Genomic DNA, 19433 nt, shown 5'->3' with positions numbered 1-19433 from the left:
TATGGAACGTTCGAGCGGGTGATACCAACCCTTTATATTTCTACCGAGAGAGAATATAGTGAGGAAGGGCATTTGAGCAATTTTAAAGAGGGTCGGAGAATGACTGAGCCTCTAAAAAAAAATAATATATTTTAGGTAGTAAATGACATGTACCTACCCTCTACGGCCGCCATACTATATATATATAATATATATATATATAGAAAGTATTTATAATAAAAGTGCGTTAACGTATATTGTATAATATAATATACTCAATGGTATAACGTTATGATAGTTACCAAATACAATTTATTAAATAATTTATAAATATAATAGTTAACACAGATGTATAGATTTTACACACAGATGAGTCGTACGAGTATCGTGTGGAAAATAAAAATATGTTTTGAAGTTTGAACTCACATTTAGCATGACAGTCGTAACCTTTGATGAAATCATTAACGCGTTTTTCGTCGTTTTTCATCATTTTCGGTCTAACGAAATGTATACTTGGGTGAAATATTACTGTTAAATAATAATCGACCCCAGTTTGAAAATTCAACAATTTACATTTACAAGAAAATGTCTCCTAAAATGACTCCTTGTCGCGTAATTTGTTATGTACTGCAACAAAACGATTTAGATGATTTTTTTAATTTATTAATTATGTAATATAAATATGATATTGACTATGTATTGGCCTCAGATACGTTATAATTATATTTTTATCTATATATTGTTTGAACATTTTGTTAATATCGATTCTGCTTTATTTTTTGGATCTGTGTTTAAAACGGCAGTGTTGTTATAACACGTTGCGTGAATAAATCTCTGTTCTCGTCGGTCGCATATCTGTAGTGACGTCTCATTACTATCGATTTTTATGTAAATTCGACACACGGTTGTATACCTACCATTTAAATGTAAATGCACCGAACCTCTGTAAAACCAATGCGTAAATGGCTATTATACCACACAAATGGGTTATGATTCGCGTGTTTATAAATGTTGAATTCTTCAATGTTGTGTCTAAAGTAGCTTTACTACATTTTACACGATTGAGCAAAAACGGAATTGGACGCGTAAAGGCGTCGTGCGTAGGCAACATATTCAACACGTCGGTCGCCACCAGTTTTCGTTGGCGTGACATGTGTGACAAAACATTCCTGCACGATAGTTTTGAGTTTTTTTTATAACATTTTATAGTAATCATAATTTTTTAGCGATCGACAAACACTAAATAATTGTATTATTATACGCTTGGCCTCCCAGTCCCAGTCCCCGACTACAATGTACACAACGTTCGCTACTATTTATTTTTTTATTCTCCCAGATCTGTGGATAGTTGTTGTTTCCAAGCTTTTGTGTTAAACTGGGCACGTTTTGATTTGATTTTGTAGTGAACCAAAAAAAAAACCAACTGAAAATGATTCTAGTGAAACTGATTGAAGACGACGACGGACTCGGGTCGCCGCCCGAATGGGCCGCTGTGGAAATGCAAGGTGAGCTTGAAACCCGCCGACATACGCCGCTCGAACGCCAGTACGTCGGTGATCTGTTTGCGACCATTCATGATGGCGTACCCATATTGATCATCGGCCATCATATCCTGTATGGCAAAGCGCAGACGTTCGAGAAGCCATTCGCCGTGATGAAGAAGAAGCCTGACGCGGACGAGTACGTGGTCGAGGCCATTGTCACCAAAAAGTTGTTGTTCAAAAACCGGCCTAAGCCCATCATTGCCTGTAATTCCGACGACCTTTGAACATGTCCGACGCCCAGTCGTCGGTTTTTCCATAAAAATTTTATAATTCGTTGTTTATACGCAATGCTTCAATATTAAACCAATAATATGTAATTTATATTTTCCACCGACCAGACGTGATCTGATTTCTGTTGAAACAAAAACTATAATAAACTTGTAATAAAGAACCTACCATACAATATACATTATTTTCCCGAATTATGCGACTTTTTATTGCTGCTGTAGTTGTAATTGTATCTTTAGCGCGGCCGCGGCGCTTTGTGATCCCGACGCCTAAAATGATGCAGCTAAGCAACCCAACTCTCATTGGTGATGTCTGAGCCGCGAGTGTTTCTAACGGCGGTTGTTAGCTGTACGATTCCTTATTTGCCCTCTAGGAATGCATAATATAATTAAGTTTGTCATTTTGCATGTACGAACGATTTCGATTTTCTATTATATTATCTATATTTTGATAAATTCAAATGACGCGATGTCCGTTGTCAGCTATCGTCTGAAAATCGTCTTTCTGCTTTGTGAGGGAGACGACTCTAACTGACATAATATACGCAAAGTTTGTCGCCCCTAAAATAATAGTATTATCTCTGTTTTTAAAATGCTCCCCTCCCTATTAAAGCTCCCACGTAGATGTGAGCCTATGTCGCCTGCCCCTTGAGCCGGACTAGAATATACGAACCAATATTGTCCTATTATATTACGCCGTGTTCCATCCAATGCCGGTCTCGGATCTAAACATGTGTTACCGAGTATATAATATAGTTAATAACGCCGTATTAAAATGATTAATGTATTCATCGGTAGGAAGGCGGCTTTCGGTTTCGATTTTTTTAGAAAAAGATAATTTTGTGGAATATAATTTAATGCACTATAATAATTGTGCATGTATAGTCACGCTAATCAATCCACGTCGCCGACTGGCGTTGTTGTTGTTATAATGATAGTTAATATAATATTTTATCGCACATTTTTAATACGAACAATCGTCACGGAATGTAAATAATTGAATAATTGTCGATTTCGTCGTTTGCTCTATAGTCTTTACTGTATTATAATACAGGTATATGCATAATATAATAACATATTTCTCGTCTCTCGTCTTGTTTCACCTCGATCCTGGCAAGAAGTAATCGTGATTTACGCGTCTGATCGTTAGGTGGTTTTTAGACATAATATTATACAGCGTTGTGTTGATGCGCTTGGACGTTGTTTTCGTTTATTTTTCCCCTCTCGAAACGACATTGATCTCAAAACCACCATTTGTAATGCGTGTGTATATTATATGAACATTCGTTTTCATCGACGTATATCGATTATTCTCCGAACTATATAATAATATAATCGATACAATAATTTAATTATGGCGCATAACACGATATCTGTGTTGTATGAACAGGAGAATAATAAAACGCGAACAAAAATCGTCTTATTATTTATTACGCGCAAGGCGTAATTTAAAAGTTTCAAAAACAAAAACGTTATTATTCCATATAATGACGCGGTCCTTGTCCTCTATAATAATCAAAGCTGATTTATTACACGGCGTCGAATACCAATTATTATTATGATATTGCAGGCGTCGAAAAATCACTACAATCGTGTGTCTGTATGACTACTATAAAAATATATAATACATAATAATATAACGACGCTGCAGAAACCAAGTGTCGTTACATAGTGAAATATATGATTGTAATAAATATTTTTTAGACGTCCGACCACTCTCTCGATCTCTCTTTCTCTGTGTGTCTGTGTATGTGAGTATCTCTATTTTCCCTCGACGTGTTTAGGTGCACAGGGCCGCGTGAGTCGCTGCAGTGGCTTTATTATACAATAGAACGAAATTATATATTTTTTTTAACGAAATCTTACTTTTCTCCCTCTGAACCCACATATTTGTAGATTGTTTATTGTTAATTCGCGAACTGGTAATAATATATTTTATGTATACATAGTATACATTTATCTATAAATAATAATATATATAAATACAAAACAAAAATAATTCTTTGAAAATATTTGGTAATGATTTCTCAAAGAAAATCGGGTCGGCGAATTCGAGCCAAGGTCTCTATCCTATGGTGTTTGGTATGTGAGTGCGAGCCGAGCGACGGTGGTTATAGAGTCGGCAGCCGGTCGAATAGACTGTTACAAATTCGTACGACCGAGAGGCCTGTTCTCAAGGACAAAGGACGCGATGTTAATTAAGTCCCTCGATTGTCTCGAGTTTATGTTATGATTATTATTATTATAAATCTAAATCTTGGAAACGTTTCTTTATTTTGCGTATAATTATTAATAACGTTCAATGTCAGGATTTCCCCCACCCCCACAACCTTCTCGGCGATTGAATCTGACGTCTAAAAAACACACATAACACTATTACAGAATATTGTTTAATATGATATTATAGTACCTACAGCGTTACAAAGTTTCTAACTTTTAAAAACATTATAATATTTATTATTTTATTTTTAAAGTTGTAATCTTATAATCGTGCGTAATAACTGCGGTACTATTATTAGTGCTGCGCAGCACTATTTCTGGCGTTCGTCTTCAGACATAATATTTTAATGTCAAAACTTAAAAAGTGACAAAAGTAATCCCGTTTAATGTCAATTAATTAGTCAATTGTATTACAGGTGCATTTAAGTTTTGTAATTAGGAAAAACAAACAAATTACTTTCGGAGAAAATAAGTTTCAATGTGGTTTCTTTTTGAACGACGCGTGACGTGTTATTTATTTCAAAACAAAAAAAAATAATGTGACGTGAACAAATTAACTGTTTATCGTCTCGTTACTATTATTATAATTTGTAACTTATAGTACTTCAATTTCAATTGTCCATCTAGATTATGACATATTATTATTATGTATGCATGATATAATAAGGGTATACCGCCTAACATCGTATTTGTGTTTGAACGAGGTGTTGAGCACCTACCTAAATTTGTTTTTTAAAACATTTGCGTTGCCCTTGAGTAGTATACTTGAAATTCATTTGTACATGAACAATTGACTGATACAGTGCCATCTCGACCTGATGATAATTTGTAAAAATGCAAGTTTCCTGCTATTGTAGGCAGAGAAATGGAACACATTCTTCCATTCATTATTTAAAAACAATGAAATTATCATAATTATTTGGACTAATATATAGTATTAAATTATCAAAGGGCAAATGTCTAACACGGTTCACTCCACTGCCTTGAAAGAGCCTTGGTCTCCTTATTTTTCTTTCGTTTTCATCGGCCCCGTGTAATACCTATCTAGGTGCACTATATAATACTGTGTAATGAATTCCAGAAAAATGTTCCTTGTGTCTTTTGACTTCAAATAATCTACCTCGTCGCCGAAATGTAAATTGCTTTTCTTTGACATTATCTCAATATATTAGTCTGTCGTCGAATTCGCCAGAGTTATGAAATAAATAATAACAATAACATTAAGCCTATACATGATAGTTTTAAATTATTAAGATTATTACGTGTTTAATAGAATTAAAAAATAAGACTACTTATTTAGTAATTAGACTGGATGGTTAAGGTAGAACAGTCTTCAGTCTCTTCAATTCAATTACCTACCTTTTTTTTTCAAGGAAGTCACGAATACTAACGTTTGAATAAGCTTCAGACACTGAACTATCACACTTACACTCCTCTGTAAATTCCTACGAAGCTTTGGAAACATATTAATTACTATGATATTTATTGTGTTTCCGTTGAATAAATAATTAAGTAATAACAAATAATAAGTACAATTTAAATAATAACAAACACCTTTTTTACGTAACACTGTAAAATGTTGCACAAAGCACAAAGACATTTATCGAAGCAGATGCGCTAATAATAACGTTAAATATGAGGTAATACAATGACCAGTCTGCTGTATGCCCAAGGCATAATGTCATAATATACACTGACACTAGGACCATTTATATTGTATAGTGTATACTAATTATTACTAGCGCTAAGGTCGGCCCTCGCCCTGAAACTGTCTGCAACTAAGACAGTTTGCCTTTTTTGGAGGGATTTTTGATGCATTTTATTCGATTTTTTATCGCCTTCCGAAGGTCAATTTGTAAGAATAAAAAAGATAATACATTTTTGTTTGTCAGATAATTGAAGATAAGATTTTGTTTTTGTAGATATTCATAATGTATATTATATTACAAGACGTTTAATATGACAGTGTGATCATGACTTATGAGTTAAAAATTATGATTCTATTATTATTATTATTTTTAATTTTTAATTATATGAAATATTACATATTAAAAATGCTCATATCTCGTTTGAAATTAAAATATTGAAAAATCGCCAACGCTTAGGCACAGACAATGTTCCTACTTAAAAGTTTGATAATAGATCAATTCACTCTAATATCAAAACTAACAGCACACTGCACACTATTGAAACTATAATGAATGGAAAATTGGTATGCCGTACGCTTGTAAAACGAATACAATAAATGCATGGTTAGCGTCTTTTTAAGTGATTATATGTTTATTCATTATTTGATACGATATTATATTAATTGTAGATTAAACTCACGATTGTTCTATTTCCCATACAATCGTGGCTGAACGAAGAGCTTTGATTGTCTTTTTAAATTTCAGTAAAAATAATAGTCGAACAATCTGCGATTTATTTCCTGTCAAATTTTTTCTGTACGCCTTAACAAAATCAATATGTACGTGTCATTGTGTCAATAGCCAATTGGTAGTATTAATTATTTATATGATAGTATTAATTATAGTATTATTCATAGATTAATTATTATCATTACCTCGACGATATTAGTATCTATACTTTAAAAGATAATAATATAATAATTCGGCTACAATACGTTTCAGAGTATTAATTAATATATTATTATATTAAGTTTATAGTTTTATACTATGGTCTATGAGTCTATGTACTAGATGTTTTGTGTTTAGGTATATTACTATAATATCGTATGGGGTATATTGTATATATACTGCACACTATTTTGTACTACTCGTATAATATGGTTATATTTCCGTGTATCGTCATTCGTGTTCTCCACATAGAACGAGTTAATATAAATCGTTATTCATTATGTAATATGTATTTTCATGAAATTATATATATTTTGGTTAAAGGGACCATTTAATTATATTTCATAACACCTCGTATATTTTGTATTATATTCAACGATTTTACTTTTAAAAGTTAAAATACATAAAATCTTATACCTTACAGCAGGTGGAGCAGTTGGATAAATGCATTGTATTGTCACGAATCACGATAAAAATAAATCAACCTGTACAAAATGTTTTTATAGCCGTCCAAAATATTTATTATAATTTATATCTACGGCTAGGATTTTGTAGCAAATTCTACTTTTTAAGGGAGTGTATATTATATTATACGTACATTATATAATAGGTCGTTTACCGTGTTACCCATTATTTTCCATAAAATTTCATTGACGACCAACTATTTCGGAACCACAGATCTACCCAAATTATGGTGTTATTTTTACACCGTAGTGGAGTATACCAGACGCCATCGTTTTCCGTTTGCCGCGGACCGTTTCGGTTGTAAGCGCCGATCAATATACGTATCTCGTACCATATATATAGACCGAAAGGACCAAACTTTCCATCAATTCTGTTGGCCGCTGCTGCAGTAGTTCGTGTATAAATATTATATATATTTATATATGTGTGTTTTGCCACACCACTGCACAGCGGGTGTACATATTATTGTATTATGCCGTTCAAAACAGTCTGCTGTATGCACGCGCGAGGAGGATTTGTGGATTTGTGTGCTTATAATTTCAATTCCTCCATGCATATAGGTACCTAATTTATTTTTATCGAGTGTAATAATAATTGAGTATGATATTATTGTCTACAACAGGCGGTCGTCGTTGTCGGTATTGTAATTTTGAACGTACCTCCATATGATATCATTATATATTTTAAATATATGTATGAAAAGCGCGTTTTCTTTGTGATTTCCGTTTTTCCCTTTCGTGCAAACAAATGGCTTTCACCCCACCCGGCGCGGCGGTATCAGAGTCGATACACAAATCATTCGAAAACTTTTTATATAGACACGTCAACGGAACTGTTGCTTTACGGTAGGTATATAATATTACCTATATAGCTACATATTATATAGTATATACGTGCAGTCACCAGGATAGGTATAGGTAACGTAGTATTTTTTTTTTTCAGTGGGCAGCGGAAGAAAAAGACTCAAATCCAATATTATTTCAACAAAAGTATTTTTCTTTCCTTTCCTGTATCCCCTTATTATAGACGTTAATATGTTTCGATCGGAGCGTTTGCCTTTTGTCATACGAGTACAATTTTTCCCCACATGGTGTGTAATTTTCTATGTACCTATATAGGTCTGTAGAAAATAATATCGTCCGACAATGGATTTCTCTAAACAAACCTTTGGTAACAAACATGTAATATGTATACATACGTTGCAGCTGGAACCGCATTCATATTATATACAAAACGTTTTAGCAATCGTATATTATATACGGTTTGAGTGCGTAAAACATATTATAGTTATATATGAGTAAAATGATTTGTCGTTACGTGTGGACCGGGAAGGAGCCGTGGCCAGCTCGTCCAAAGTACCTACTATATAACAATAGTATAAAGTATTAGTACACTATAATAGTACACTTATAATACTCTGTTCGCAGAGGAATTCCGAGGTCGACGAAAACGTTTGACTATATAGTTGGAGATACGATAGACATTTATTCCCTGTATAATACAAAATATTATGCATGGTAATAAATAATAATATGTAAAACGTTTTATAATAAGCACTTACGTACTGCAGTATCTACGTTCTGCAGTGCCTGGGTCACAAGATTGGCAGTTTTTGTTTTGGAGTCAAAGGCCTGCATACAACTTGATAACGTTACTGAAGGTTCACGTGAAGGTGAATTCTGATTGACTTTGCTCAATAAATTGCTACCCTTACTCATCCGTTTATTATACGTATTATAACACGACGTTTGCATAATATAAATATATAATACTTACCAAAATTCTTATACTTAATAGGATAAATGTATTTATGTATCATTACTATAATTATATGTACACTTATGAGTCATGACTTAATTACTTATTATTTAACCCAACTCTTCACTCATTGACTATCGATTTGAAAAAATCAATGTATAATAAAAATCAATTAATTTAAGAGAAATGTTCGGGTAACGTTTGAGGACAAATGGCCTTTTTAGATACCCTTTCATATATTTTGGTAGCATATATGTGTCGCACTCGACTGTCGTCTATGTTTATAGTTTATATCGATCGCCAGTGTTCACAAAAATCGTTATAATATAAAAAACTCTCCGAAAAAAATGTAGTTCTCGCATTCACTCGGGTTTATAGACAGGATGGCGCTTAAAAATATATATGTAAACATTTTATATATATATTTTTGACTAGATAGCACAATAATAAATAAAATAATAATGTAATATCAAAATTCATAGTCTGACGTGAGTAATAGAATACTGTTAAAATTCTAGATTTTTCCGTGCGGGATTCTATCTAGTCTACAATAGTTTATATTATAATAGTATACTGCACCATTGTGTATACTGTATACCCATAATAATCATAATTATTATTATAATATAGTCTGTGTAGCACCGTGTTCTTTCGAAAAATATACGGGCACGTCTGACAAAAAAAAAAATAAAATACCGACCTTATGGCTTAATAATAATATTCAAACCAGCTCAACCCTGTATATTATACTGGCAGCAGCAGCAGCTGTCCATCAGATAACGAAACGCGCGGTGCACGACGTGTTATTTCGGGTATGCGTGCGTGTGTACGAACTATAATATTATATAGGGTGTCTCGCCTCGTTTGCAACGTGTGCACGCGTAGTATCTTGATATGCGCCAGCTCCTGCCATGGTTCGTTGGTAATTTTCGTGAGATTCCAGCTAGTATAACATATAATCTATTGGAATTTGATGGTTAAATTTTTCACGACTCCGGAGGTTTTTGAGAACGACCAACATTAGTATCGCGATTGGAACTAAAATACCATCATTGGCCGTGAGACAGACACGAGGGGGCACCCTGTACGCTTACGGAGGCTGCGCGCGAGTGTATTTAACTGTGTATTGTTATGAACGATACTGCAACGACGACGGTTCAACCTAACGCGTTTCGTAAACTCATTTTTATGTATTACGATATGTAATCAAACTGTATAGAGTCGACTCTACAGACAACCAAATAATATAGGTATATAATCTGCGCAAAAGAGCAGTAGCAGCAGCCGGTCGTCATCCCGAGACCTTTCGCAGAGGATATACCGCGTGCTTTGTACTATATATTATAATATGCATATTAGTGGTGCGTTCGTCAGTGTGCATGTTATAATATATATATATATATATATATAGTTGTGCCTCCACCACCACCACCACCACCACCCCCATCTGCAAGGGGGGGTTGTCGACCTCCACCGCCGCCGATGATGTGATGTATTTACGCACGCACACACACCCTTCGGTTTATTGCTAGCGACACGCAGCCTTCGTGCCTTATCGCTAGGGACCGCCGCCCTGGCATCACCCTCCGAAACTCTGTGCGCGCGATATTCTCAGACCCCGAGTGAGAATGGCGTCGCACAATATTGCTGTGAGAGAGCCGCGAAAGATAGAGATAGTTTTTAAACTATATAATATACTCGCACAAACTGCTCATATACCTTTATAAATCTATCGTCGTCGTTGTCAATAGTTCAACTTCTTCATTTCCGCGTAAACGATGACCCGGAAAACTTTTCACCTCGCCCGATGAATGGTGGTCTCTCACCGGTTCGCTTTCTCATTCTTTTCGCCGCCGTATCGGAGATATATCATTACAGAATTCTATTAAACGTCGTCGTCGACGACGACCGGAAAAACTAAATTCACAAAAAACTGAGAGAAAATCTGTTTCTGCATCTGCACGCTTATTAATATAATCGTTATATAACTTGTCATTTTAATGTACGGTTATATAGAGAGACAAGAGACACTACCTTTTAATACAGATATAATGTTTTTACTCGCCTTTAATGTGTGTCAAGATATCTGTTTTTTTTCAATATGTATCTGCTACATACGTACATCTACATATTTACATACGCTATATCCTCCGGTTAAGTTCATCGATGAGTATACTATATACGTATATTCAAGTAGAGCTAAAAAGACTTTTTCTGCCTTCGACTCGTATTATAGCAGTCGTTATAATTGAATCCTCGGCTCTCTCTCTCTCTCTCTCTCTCTCCTCCACCAAAACGTCCTCCGCACCATGACAATAATACTGTATGTGCTGTATATACATGCTCTCTGCTACTGACTCCCTTATCGACCCGAGACCGCCCCTTTGCGAGTGTATACTCTACATAACCCAAAAAACCCACGATCCCCATTCCACTCGTGTTCTCGCCTCACTGTGCAGCCACCCTCCCAACATAATCTCGTATCCGCATATACATTATATAATAATAATAATCCTGGCGAGCGCTTGGACGAAAAATAAAATCCGCCTGCGGGCCATGTTCAATTAGAACTTTTAATAATATAAACGTCCGTTATAATTGCGCTGCATAATTACGGGATAAAGGGTCGTTCGCATTTACAAACATCGATTTTGAAATCATTTTTTTTCCGCTCATTTCCGTCATTATCGTTATTATAATCATCGTGACCGCGTTAGATATAATATACGGATAGTCATGTGTCCGTAACCATAAACTGTATTATATAGTGTATATTGTATACTATATACGTATACGGAATTCAACCTGACTGACGATGCGACTATAATATAGCCTTCATAGTGGAAAATAATAAGGCTGTATTTATATAATATATAGGTATATTTCTTTCGGGGTACACGGTGCCTATATATGTTTATACGTATAATATTATATTTACGTGACCGTACCTATACTCTCGACGTTGGGATAGAAAGACCCCAATAGAAACCCGACGCATTAAACCGGTTTCAATTTTTTTTTCCGTCCGTGTGGTTTTCCGTCGAATAGCCCAACAAAGGCGCGTTCAGGAATTTCAAAATACTTATATATTATATGGGTATTATATATTTTTTCTCCACCGTCGAAATACGACCAGGAAACTTATTGTCGGAATGATTTTTTTTGATTTAATATAGGAACTGGTTTAACAATTAATATTTAATACGTCCCGGGAAAAAAAAAATTTAAAAAAACGCCGCTACCACCCTGTATGGGGGCTTTGTTGTACGCTATTGTTTCACACCCTACATATTATTAACTCAATATGCTTATATGATCCTTATTTTTTGTTTCAGGTAAATATATACATTTCAATTCGTACTACTACTACTTCGCTAAAGGGTTAACTACAGTTTTTTGCTCGGTAAGTGTTTGATTGTGCTGTTATGCCTACATGTATTATTTTTTATACGACAAAAATTTTAAAAAAAATGACTACATAATATTATATATTATCAAAATATCGTGCTGTTAGAGGTCCCTGTTTGCGTCGGCAGTATATTTTTTGCAGGAGAGCAGAATATTTAAATTATATTTTTCGTACTTTCTTCTATAAGAACACAAGTCTCTGCTAATTGTATTATAAATACTTTAAATATTTTTAAATACGATATTATAATATTATTTAACGGTCTTTTAAGACAATATAATTATTATTATTTATTAAACTAAGGCCCAGGGTAGAAAATCGGGTCGTCTACCATTATTTTCGCGTTTGTCGCGCGCAACGCGGGTCTTCTTTGGACTTTGACGCGTCAACCGGCGATGGTTTGTTACTAGGAATCGGCCTGGGAACGAATTAAAATTAATTCGGAGAGACTTATCGTGCGAAAAAAAACCCGCGACGAAAACACAACGACCGATTGGCGATTCCCTTGTATAGCAGATATTATACGGAGTACGGACGCGCGATGTATAATAATTTACAGACTGGTTAATTTCTGTTCCCGTGGTGTGTACAACAAATGTGTACGTCAAGTTTATACAATAATTAATAATTATTACGGAATTTCGGCGGGACTTCAGCCCCGCGGCCCGTGATAATGATAAATACTTGTATTATACAATATATTATATTGTGTAATCTGTAATATGACCGAAACGACGACATGTGCAGTATTGTAAAAGAAAAAAAATCGCGTCTCGTGTACGACGGGTGTTCGGTGGGATCGTTGTTTTCGTATCGTGAGTGCGTGTGTGTTCGTCGACTACAACGGCGGTGTCAGCGCAGCGGCGGGCGGCGGTGCGTGTTCCGGGCGGCCGATGGAAAACTGGCAACGCTGCGCACAGGATCGACAGTCATGCGTTGCCTAGGCGGTCGGAATATTGATCCCGTCGGCCCCCAGCGCACGTCGTGCGCTACGTTGCAACGCCTCACGACAAAGAATCCGTCTTCAAAAAAAAAAAAACATTTAGGTATATACCCAACGAAATGCACCACCACCGTCATGGCGGCGGGGGTGACTTCTTCACACATAAAAGACGGGAACCCCTCGAACGACGACCAAGACGAATATTCTTGCCTCTTGGTTTTTTTATTTCTATTTTCTCAGTTACGTACGAAAGTTCCAAAATCTGTTCGTGATAATTTCCTCCCGTTTACTACAATTTATATGGGTAGGAGCACGACGAGTTGGGTGGTACCCTGTATTATAATATAATATTTATATCTATAATATGTATTTGTGTAAATTGCGTTTAAGGTGATCTGTGTGCTTTGGTATGTGTCTCGTGACCGTTTTTACGTAACAGTTGTGTGTTTCCATCGGTGCCGGTTATTATTCGCCAATTAATTCATCTTGGGTCCAGCCTCTCGTGAAATTATTCACTATTATTTATTAAGTTGACGTTGCGTTTGGAAAATTATACATAATGTGTGCTGCACGCGCCACTCCGTTGCAGGAGCCTGCAGTGTGCATTTCGTCTGTCGCGGTCCCCTCTTCCGTTGCTATAGTAATAATATATATATATATATATATAGTACGTCTGTCGGTCAGCGACAGTAAAACGTCGTAAACGGCCGCAAGATAAGCGTTTTACATGTATACGCAAATTGAAATGTACGCCAAGAATCGGTTTTCGAAAATAATAAATCTATCAATGTATAGGTATTTCAAAACAACATTATTATAATTTATAATAAGTATATACAACGCGATCATACACATAATATACGACGGTCGACGGGTGTACCAGGAAATCAACAATCTACTCATGGTATTGTGTAATTTTTTATGGGTTTTTTTCAGGCGAGATAGAAAGAAAAACTATGACGAAAGGATACGGAATACTTTGATTAATACAGAACTTTGTATCACATTGCAAACGGTATTATTAATAATCAAGTACTATGTATTCATTTGCAATGATTTCGCCGTCATTGTGTATAGCTGAGTTGTCTTTATAGTCTATACACAACTATAGGACATTCTTCGTGTATGTACTTATATTGTATACGCTGTATAATAGTTGTACACTATAAATATGTTTATATTATGTGCTCTGTAGAATTTAAAATAAATACAATATTATAAGTATGCGTCGGATGTAAAAAATATTTCTTTGGGAATTAAATTACACGGTTTTTAACGATTATTAGTTAATATCATAACAAAGATAAGTTAGGTACCTTTAGCTGCTTCAACATAATTGAAGGTATAACAATTATATAATTGTTGAGTAAATACTTTATAACCTATAAAGTATGGCCCGAACCACATTTTTTTCTATAACCTTACAAAATAGTCATACATAATAATATTCGTATCATAGTATTATGCCTATACGGCTATATGTTACTATACATGTCTGCTCGATACAGCGAATATTATAGACCAAGAGAAAACGATGGACTGCGACGAGACAAATAAAAAATTATGCAAATGGTTGGGTAGTAGTGTTATGGAGAGAAAATGGAGACAAATTATTACATTAATAATTTAAAAGAAAATCTATCCGAACAGCGTTCATAACAAAAATATTAATTAACAATTCCCACAAATAATGTATATTGTATATACCTAATAATATTATACAATATACTATACAAGCTAAACTAACAAATTATTATACTTCTGTGAATTCGAAAAGGGTAGTGCACCCTTACCACCACAACGTCAAATCAATCAATAGCTCAGACTGTAATTTCATAAATTGAGGAAACGGTCACGACTTGACAATGTATTATAAAACCTTACGTATGTCAAACTCAATTAGACTAAAGTGTTTTTTCTTTATACCAATGAATATTTTGATTGTTTAAGCCCATGGGCACATGTATGTAAGTAATTGTAATACTGAAACCTTGAAAACAATCGTGCCGGAAATACAACTTTGTATTCGAGTATATAAAATTTTAAATCTGATTACATATAATATGATTACGTTGTTCATAGTCGACAGTGTGAAAATCGTTGAACTTTATTCTTTAGATAACATTATTTAAGTTTCCGGGTCGACCGCCGCGCCGTGGCAACCTGTAGATTAGATAGTATTTTAAAAGAAAATAATATAATATTGTAACTTATTACTTTTTATATTGATTTCGTTTATAAATGTTTTTAATGATGAATTGATGACTGACTGACTGTCCCACGAGAATTATTATACAATGATTCGTGAGAAATAGAAATACGACACTGAAACAAATATTGGCGATTGAATGCACGATATCGCTGATGAGATATGTACAAAAGGAGGGGGTGTTTGGGTATGGTCTGTCTTTGACATTCGTTTTCGCAATGAATGAATGAGTAACATTATTTTATATTAAAATATAAAAAAACATCTTTCTTTTTTTTTGCAACAAATTATTGATCATCATATTTACTTATCGTATTTATTTTTTGTTTTTTGCTAATAAAACAAAGTCGACTATAATTGTTTTTCATATACCAACAATTTAGAAATGGCTTAATTTTTCATATTACAAACGTCAGATCTGCAGAGCCTACCTTCTACAATATTATAATAATTAGTATTAATAACACAATATTATACAGTGCGGAATGTGAATGGAAAAAAGTTTTAAGAGAACTGGGAATAATAATATTTCATTTACCACAATACCACCCCAGTGTTGTTTTACCGTCATACAATAATAATCATGTATAACATTATGTTATCAACTTTTTTGTCATCACTAGTGAAGCCTTTTCGCTTGTTTGTATCTCCATATTTCATACCCCATACTATTAACTAGATTCTTTAAAAATGTCATGATCATTTCCTTTGATAAAATAAATTATAATATGTCATAATAAAATATAATACCATTCACCCCTGATCGTGCTTATAAGTTACAGTAGTATATAATTATTATTATATTCAATATTGTGATATTACTTTTTTTGTGAAGATTTTATACTATTACATATTACAATATGTTATCTGATATAATTCCCTCAAATGTAAATAATTATAATTTTAATACGTATATTCGCATTCCCGTTCCTATAGATTCAGGCCACTTGACACTTGACAAAAGTACATCATCCGTTCTAAGCGAATTGCCACACAATAATAATATTATTATTATCATCATCGCATGACGGTCGCGTGCATTTGAGGCTACCCCCACGACAGTCTCCGGCGGCAAAGCTGGTAACGCAGATTTTATGGTTTTTTCGTATACATTTTTTTTGGGACGTCTGCCAAAAACGATCGCTCGACGTCAGTCGCTGTTCAGCTGTTGTCTCTCGGGGGTTTTTGGCACCGCGATCCCTATAATATATAATAATAATAATATCATATCGACGGTCTCCGTTATCATCGCTCGCTCGCTCCATCACTGCCGCGCGAAGTTGACTGCACCTGCTGCGTGGGTGGACGATGGATGGCCGGGAGGGTGGATCTGTGGGGCGGGGGGAGGGAGATTTTCAAGTAGAAATCGCGAACAAAAATCACGACACCCGCGACCCGCAGCCATTGCCGTCGCGTTTGCAGACGGCGGCGCGGCGACCAGAAGCAAAAAAAATACCATCAGTGCCAGTTGGCATTTTTCTCGCGCGGCGTGTCCTCCGTCGCGACGCGCGCGCGCCAGTTGGTCGGTCGTCGCTCTGTGATGACGAAACTACGCGGGCAGCGGTGGCCGGGTGATCCGGACGCGCAGAGGACGACGACGAAATAACGCCATTACCTCAGAGACGGGCCCGACCATGTATGGAATTCTTGGCTCGGCGCGGCGTTTTAGAGGTGGCGGCGACTGTGTTCCTCATTGAATATTACTCGTGGCGACGGGATTTCTGAAAACTAGATGTGGAACCCCGCACGTTTTGCCTGAACCGTTCCCCGTGCACTGCGAAACGAATACGAGATATTACAGGGAGAAAACTCTGAATAGAACGGAATAAACAACGTATTATTGCTAAATTATATAAAAGACGAGCGTAAATGAATAATATTATACTGAAAACCTCAAAGTTTATATCTGACTCAACTACTCGAGTGTTACTAATTAGTGATGGCTGCGGGCTTTGTATAATATAGTAACGATAGTTCTAGGATCTGGTTCTGATGTGCCAGTTATAAAAAAAAATATGTTCCACCTATTTGTGACCGGCTTTTTATTGTTAAATATTAATATTATGGAGTTAACAATTAATAATTTTATAGGGGATTTTTAATAATAAATAATTTGTTTTCTTGGACTTTTTTTTTACCGTTTACCATTGAATACAATATAGAATGCATTGAGCACGTAATATTATTATTATGAAAACTAAACACGGTGATCGTGGTCGTTTCGGCGATGGACTAGCGGAAATTAAAAAGAAAACGGTTTTGGCGGCGGGAAAGGCACATTAAAAATACGTTCGACGACACTACTACAGCGACGACGGCGCCCGTGGTACCTAACCTACGCTCGATTTCTATTTCTATTGTTGGCCCGTAAATGATTTTCGTTAATCGATACGTAGGTTTTCGCAGATACCTATGTAATGAACAATTATTATATTATGGCATGCTGTCACTTGTCACAGTACCTACCTATACAAAAAAATACTATTTGGAATTACAACAGTATTGTGACGGTGTATTTTTGCTATTATAAAATATATAGTAAGCCGCCGCCACCGCCGCATAGTTTGTTCCGCAAAAAACAAACGAGCTTCCTTTGTGTATCGTGACACACACTCATACACAAACACAAACACTTGCGTGTGCAGCTAAACGCAAAATATTATGACATAATATAATATTGTATTATTCATTATCCGTTTGGTTGTACATTATATTATCAGGTATTATTAAAAATATTAATCGTTGCGTTTGGCAGTAGTCGCGCGTGCGCCCGCGTATCAACTATTATTCTACAATCGTCGGCGGTCACTCCTCCCACCGAGACCTGAATACACCATGCTCACGGTGCCCAACTTTATTATAGTATTATCACCGTAATATTAATCATAATATGATATTATAGACGCGATACGAAGACGACAAGTCGAACCGTACGAATTATGTATTATTAATGCGTATTACTGTATTAGGCGTATACCGAACTTATGATTTACTATGCTCGCTTATAAAATGTAGTAAGTATCTATGTATTATTATCGTGCCGAACGGGACAATATTGCCGACGTGCTCTAAAATCACACGACACGCCGCGATACTAAGAGAATATTATCTCGCGCGTACGACGTAGTTCTCGGCTGTGGGATTCAATTATTGTATTATTGTAAATTATTATTTCCCAATCGTCTATCTCTCTCTATCTCTATCTCGTAACAACATTTGACCACGTTTTACTTTATGCAACAAAGTTAACTTACTTTGTTATCGTACGCACGCCATGGGTGCAAATATTGTTTGGGATTTGGGAGGGCTAAATCCTAACTTTGATAACATTGAATAAGCTTAAAACAAAATGTAGGAAATGTTGGGGGGAGGGCATGGAAATTGTTTAGCCCCTAAAGTCCCCCTATTTGCGCCTATTGCATGCTTGTTGTTGCGTTTTCCCCGGCCAACGTGCGATTTATTTACTAATTTTTCCTGAAACACGGGACGTTCGTGTCTGCAGCGCGGAACAGCCGATAGACGGGTTTCCTAACCTAACCGTAGCGCGACGCCAGTCACCTCGTTTTTCGCCCTCCGAGTTCTATATATCTGCATGATAATATAGTAGTTACAGTTATAAATTATAATATTATATAGTTACAGTGGCCATCGTTTGTTTTTAATAACACTTAGGCGTTTTGAAAAATTCACTCTGGGTAGGACGTGTTACCGATGGTTTTCCCGAAAACAATAAGACGTGGTCGTTCGCTCGAAATCATTATAATCCGATTAAATGTACTGACTCTAATCTCATTCTCCTCTTTCTCTATAACTTTATACATATTGTACGTTATGAATTTATGATAAATTATATTCATTCGTAAATAGATACTCGCCGAGTTCAATTCATTAATTGTGTGGCTACCTAAAATATCTTTGTGTAACACATTTTTATTTTAGTTGATTTTTCTAGTGTATTCTCATTCTGTTCTAATAGAAATTAACATTTTTTCACGTTATTACTACGATCTAGTATTCCCAAACTCCTAATGACATCGCTTGAAACTGAAGTAAATAAAGTACCTTTACCTCTAACGAAGAAACAAATTTTTAAAAAAACATAA

The 19433-nt window shown here is 35.4% G+C and overlaps 2 protein-coding genes across 5 annotated transcripts in view; both read left to right on the top strand.

Moving 5' to 3' along the window:
- The window catches only part of LOC103310179 (chromosome transmission fidelity protein 8 homolog), an 85465-nt gene extending 83519 nt beyond the window's left edge, over window positions 1-1946 (top strand). For both annotated transcript variants that reach the window (XM_029490347.1, XM_029490348.1), the window contains exon 2: window positions 1383-1946. In XM_029490347.1, coding sequence (XP_029346207.1) covers window positions 1409-1747 — 339 coding nt within the window. In that variant the 5' untranslated portion in view covers window positions 1383-1408 and the 3' untranslated portion in view covers window positions 1748-1946. The remainder of the gene's footprint in view (window positions 1-1382) is intronic.
- Window positions 1-19433, top strand: part of LOC100160060 (protein gustavus) — a 126426-nt gene that overhangs the window by 83270 nt on the left and 23723 nt on the right. The gene's annotated exons all lie outside the window — the stretch shown is intronic.

Source organism: Acyrthosiphon pisum, chromosome A2 (assembly GCF_005508785.2).
Source record: "Acyrthosiphon pisum isolate AL4f chromosome A2, pea_aphid_22Mar2018_4r6ur, whole genome shotgun sequence".
Classification (NCBI taxonomy): domain Eukaryota; kingdom Metazoa; phylum Arthropoda; class Insecta; order Hemiptera; family Aphididae; genus Acyrthosiphon; species Acyrthosiphon pisum.
Note: the sequence above shows the minus strand (reverse complement) of the source record. Positions and strands in the feature narration are given on the sequence as shown.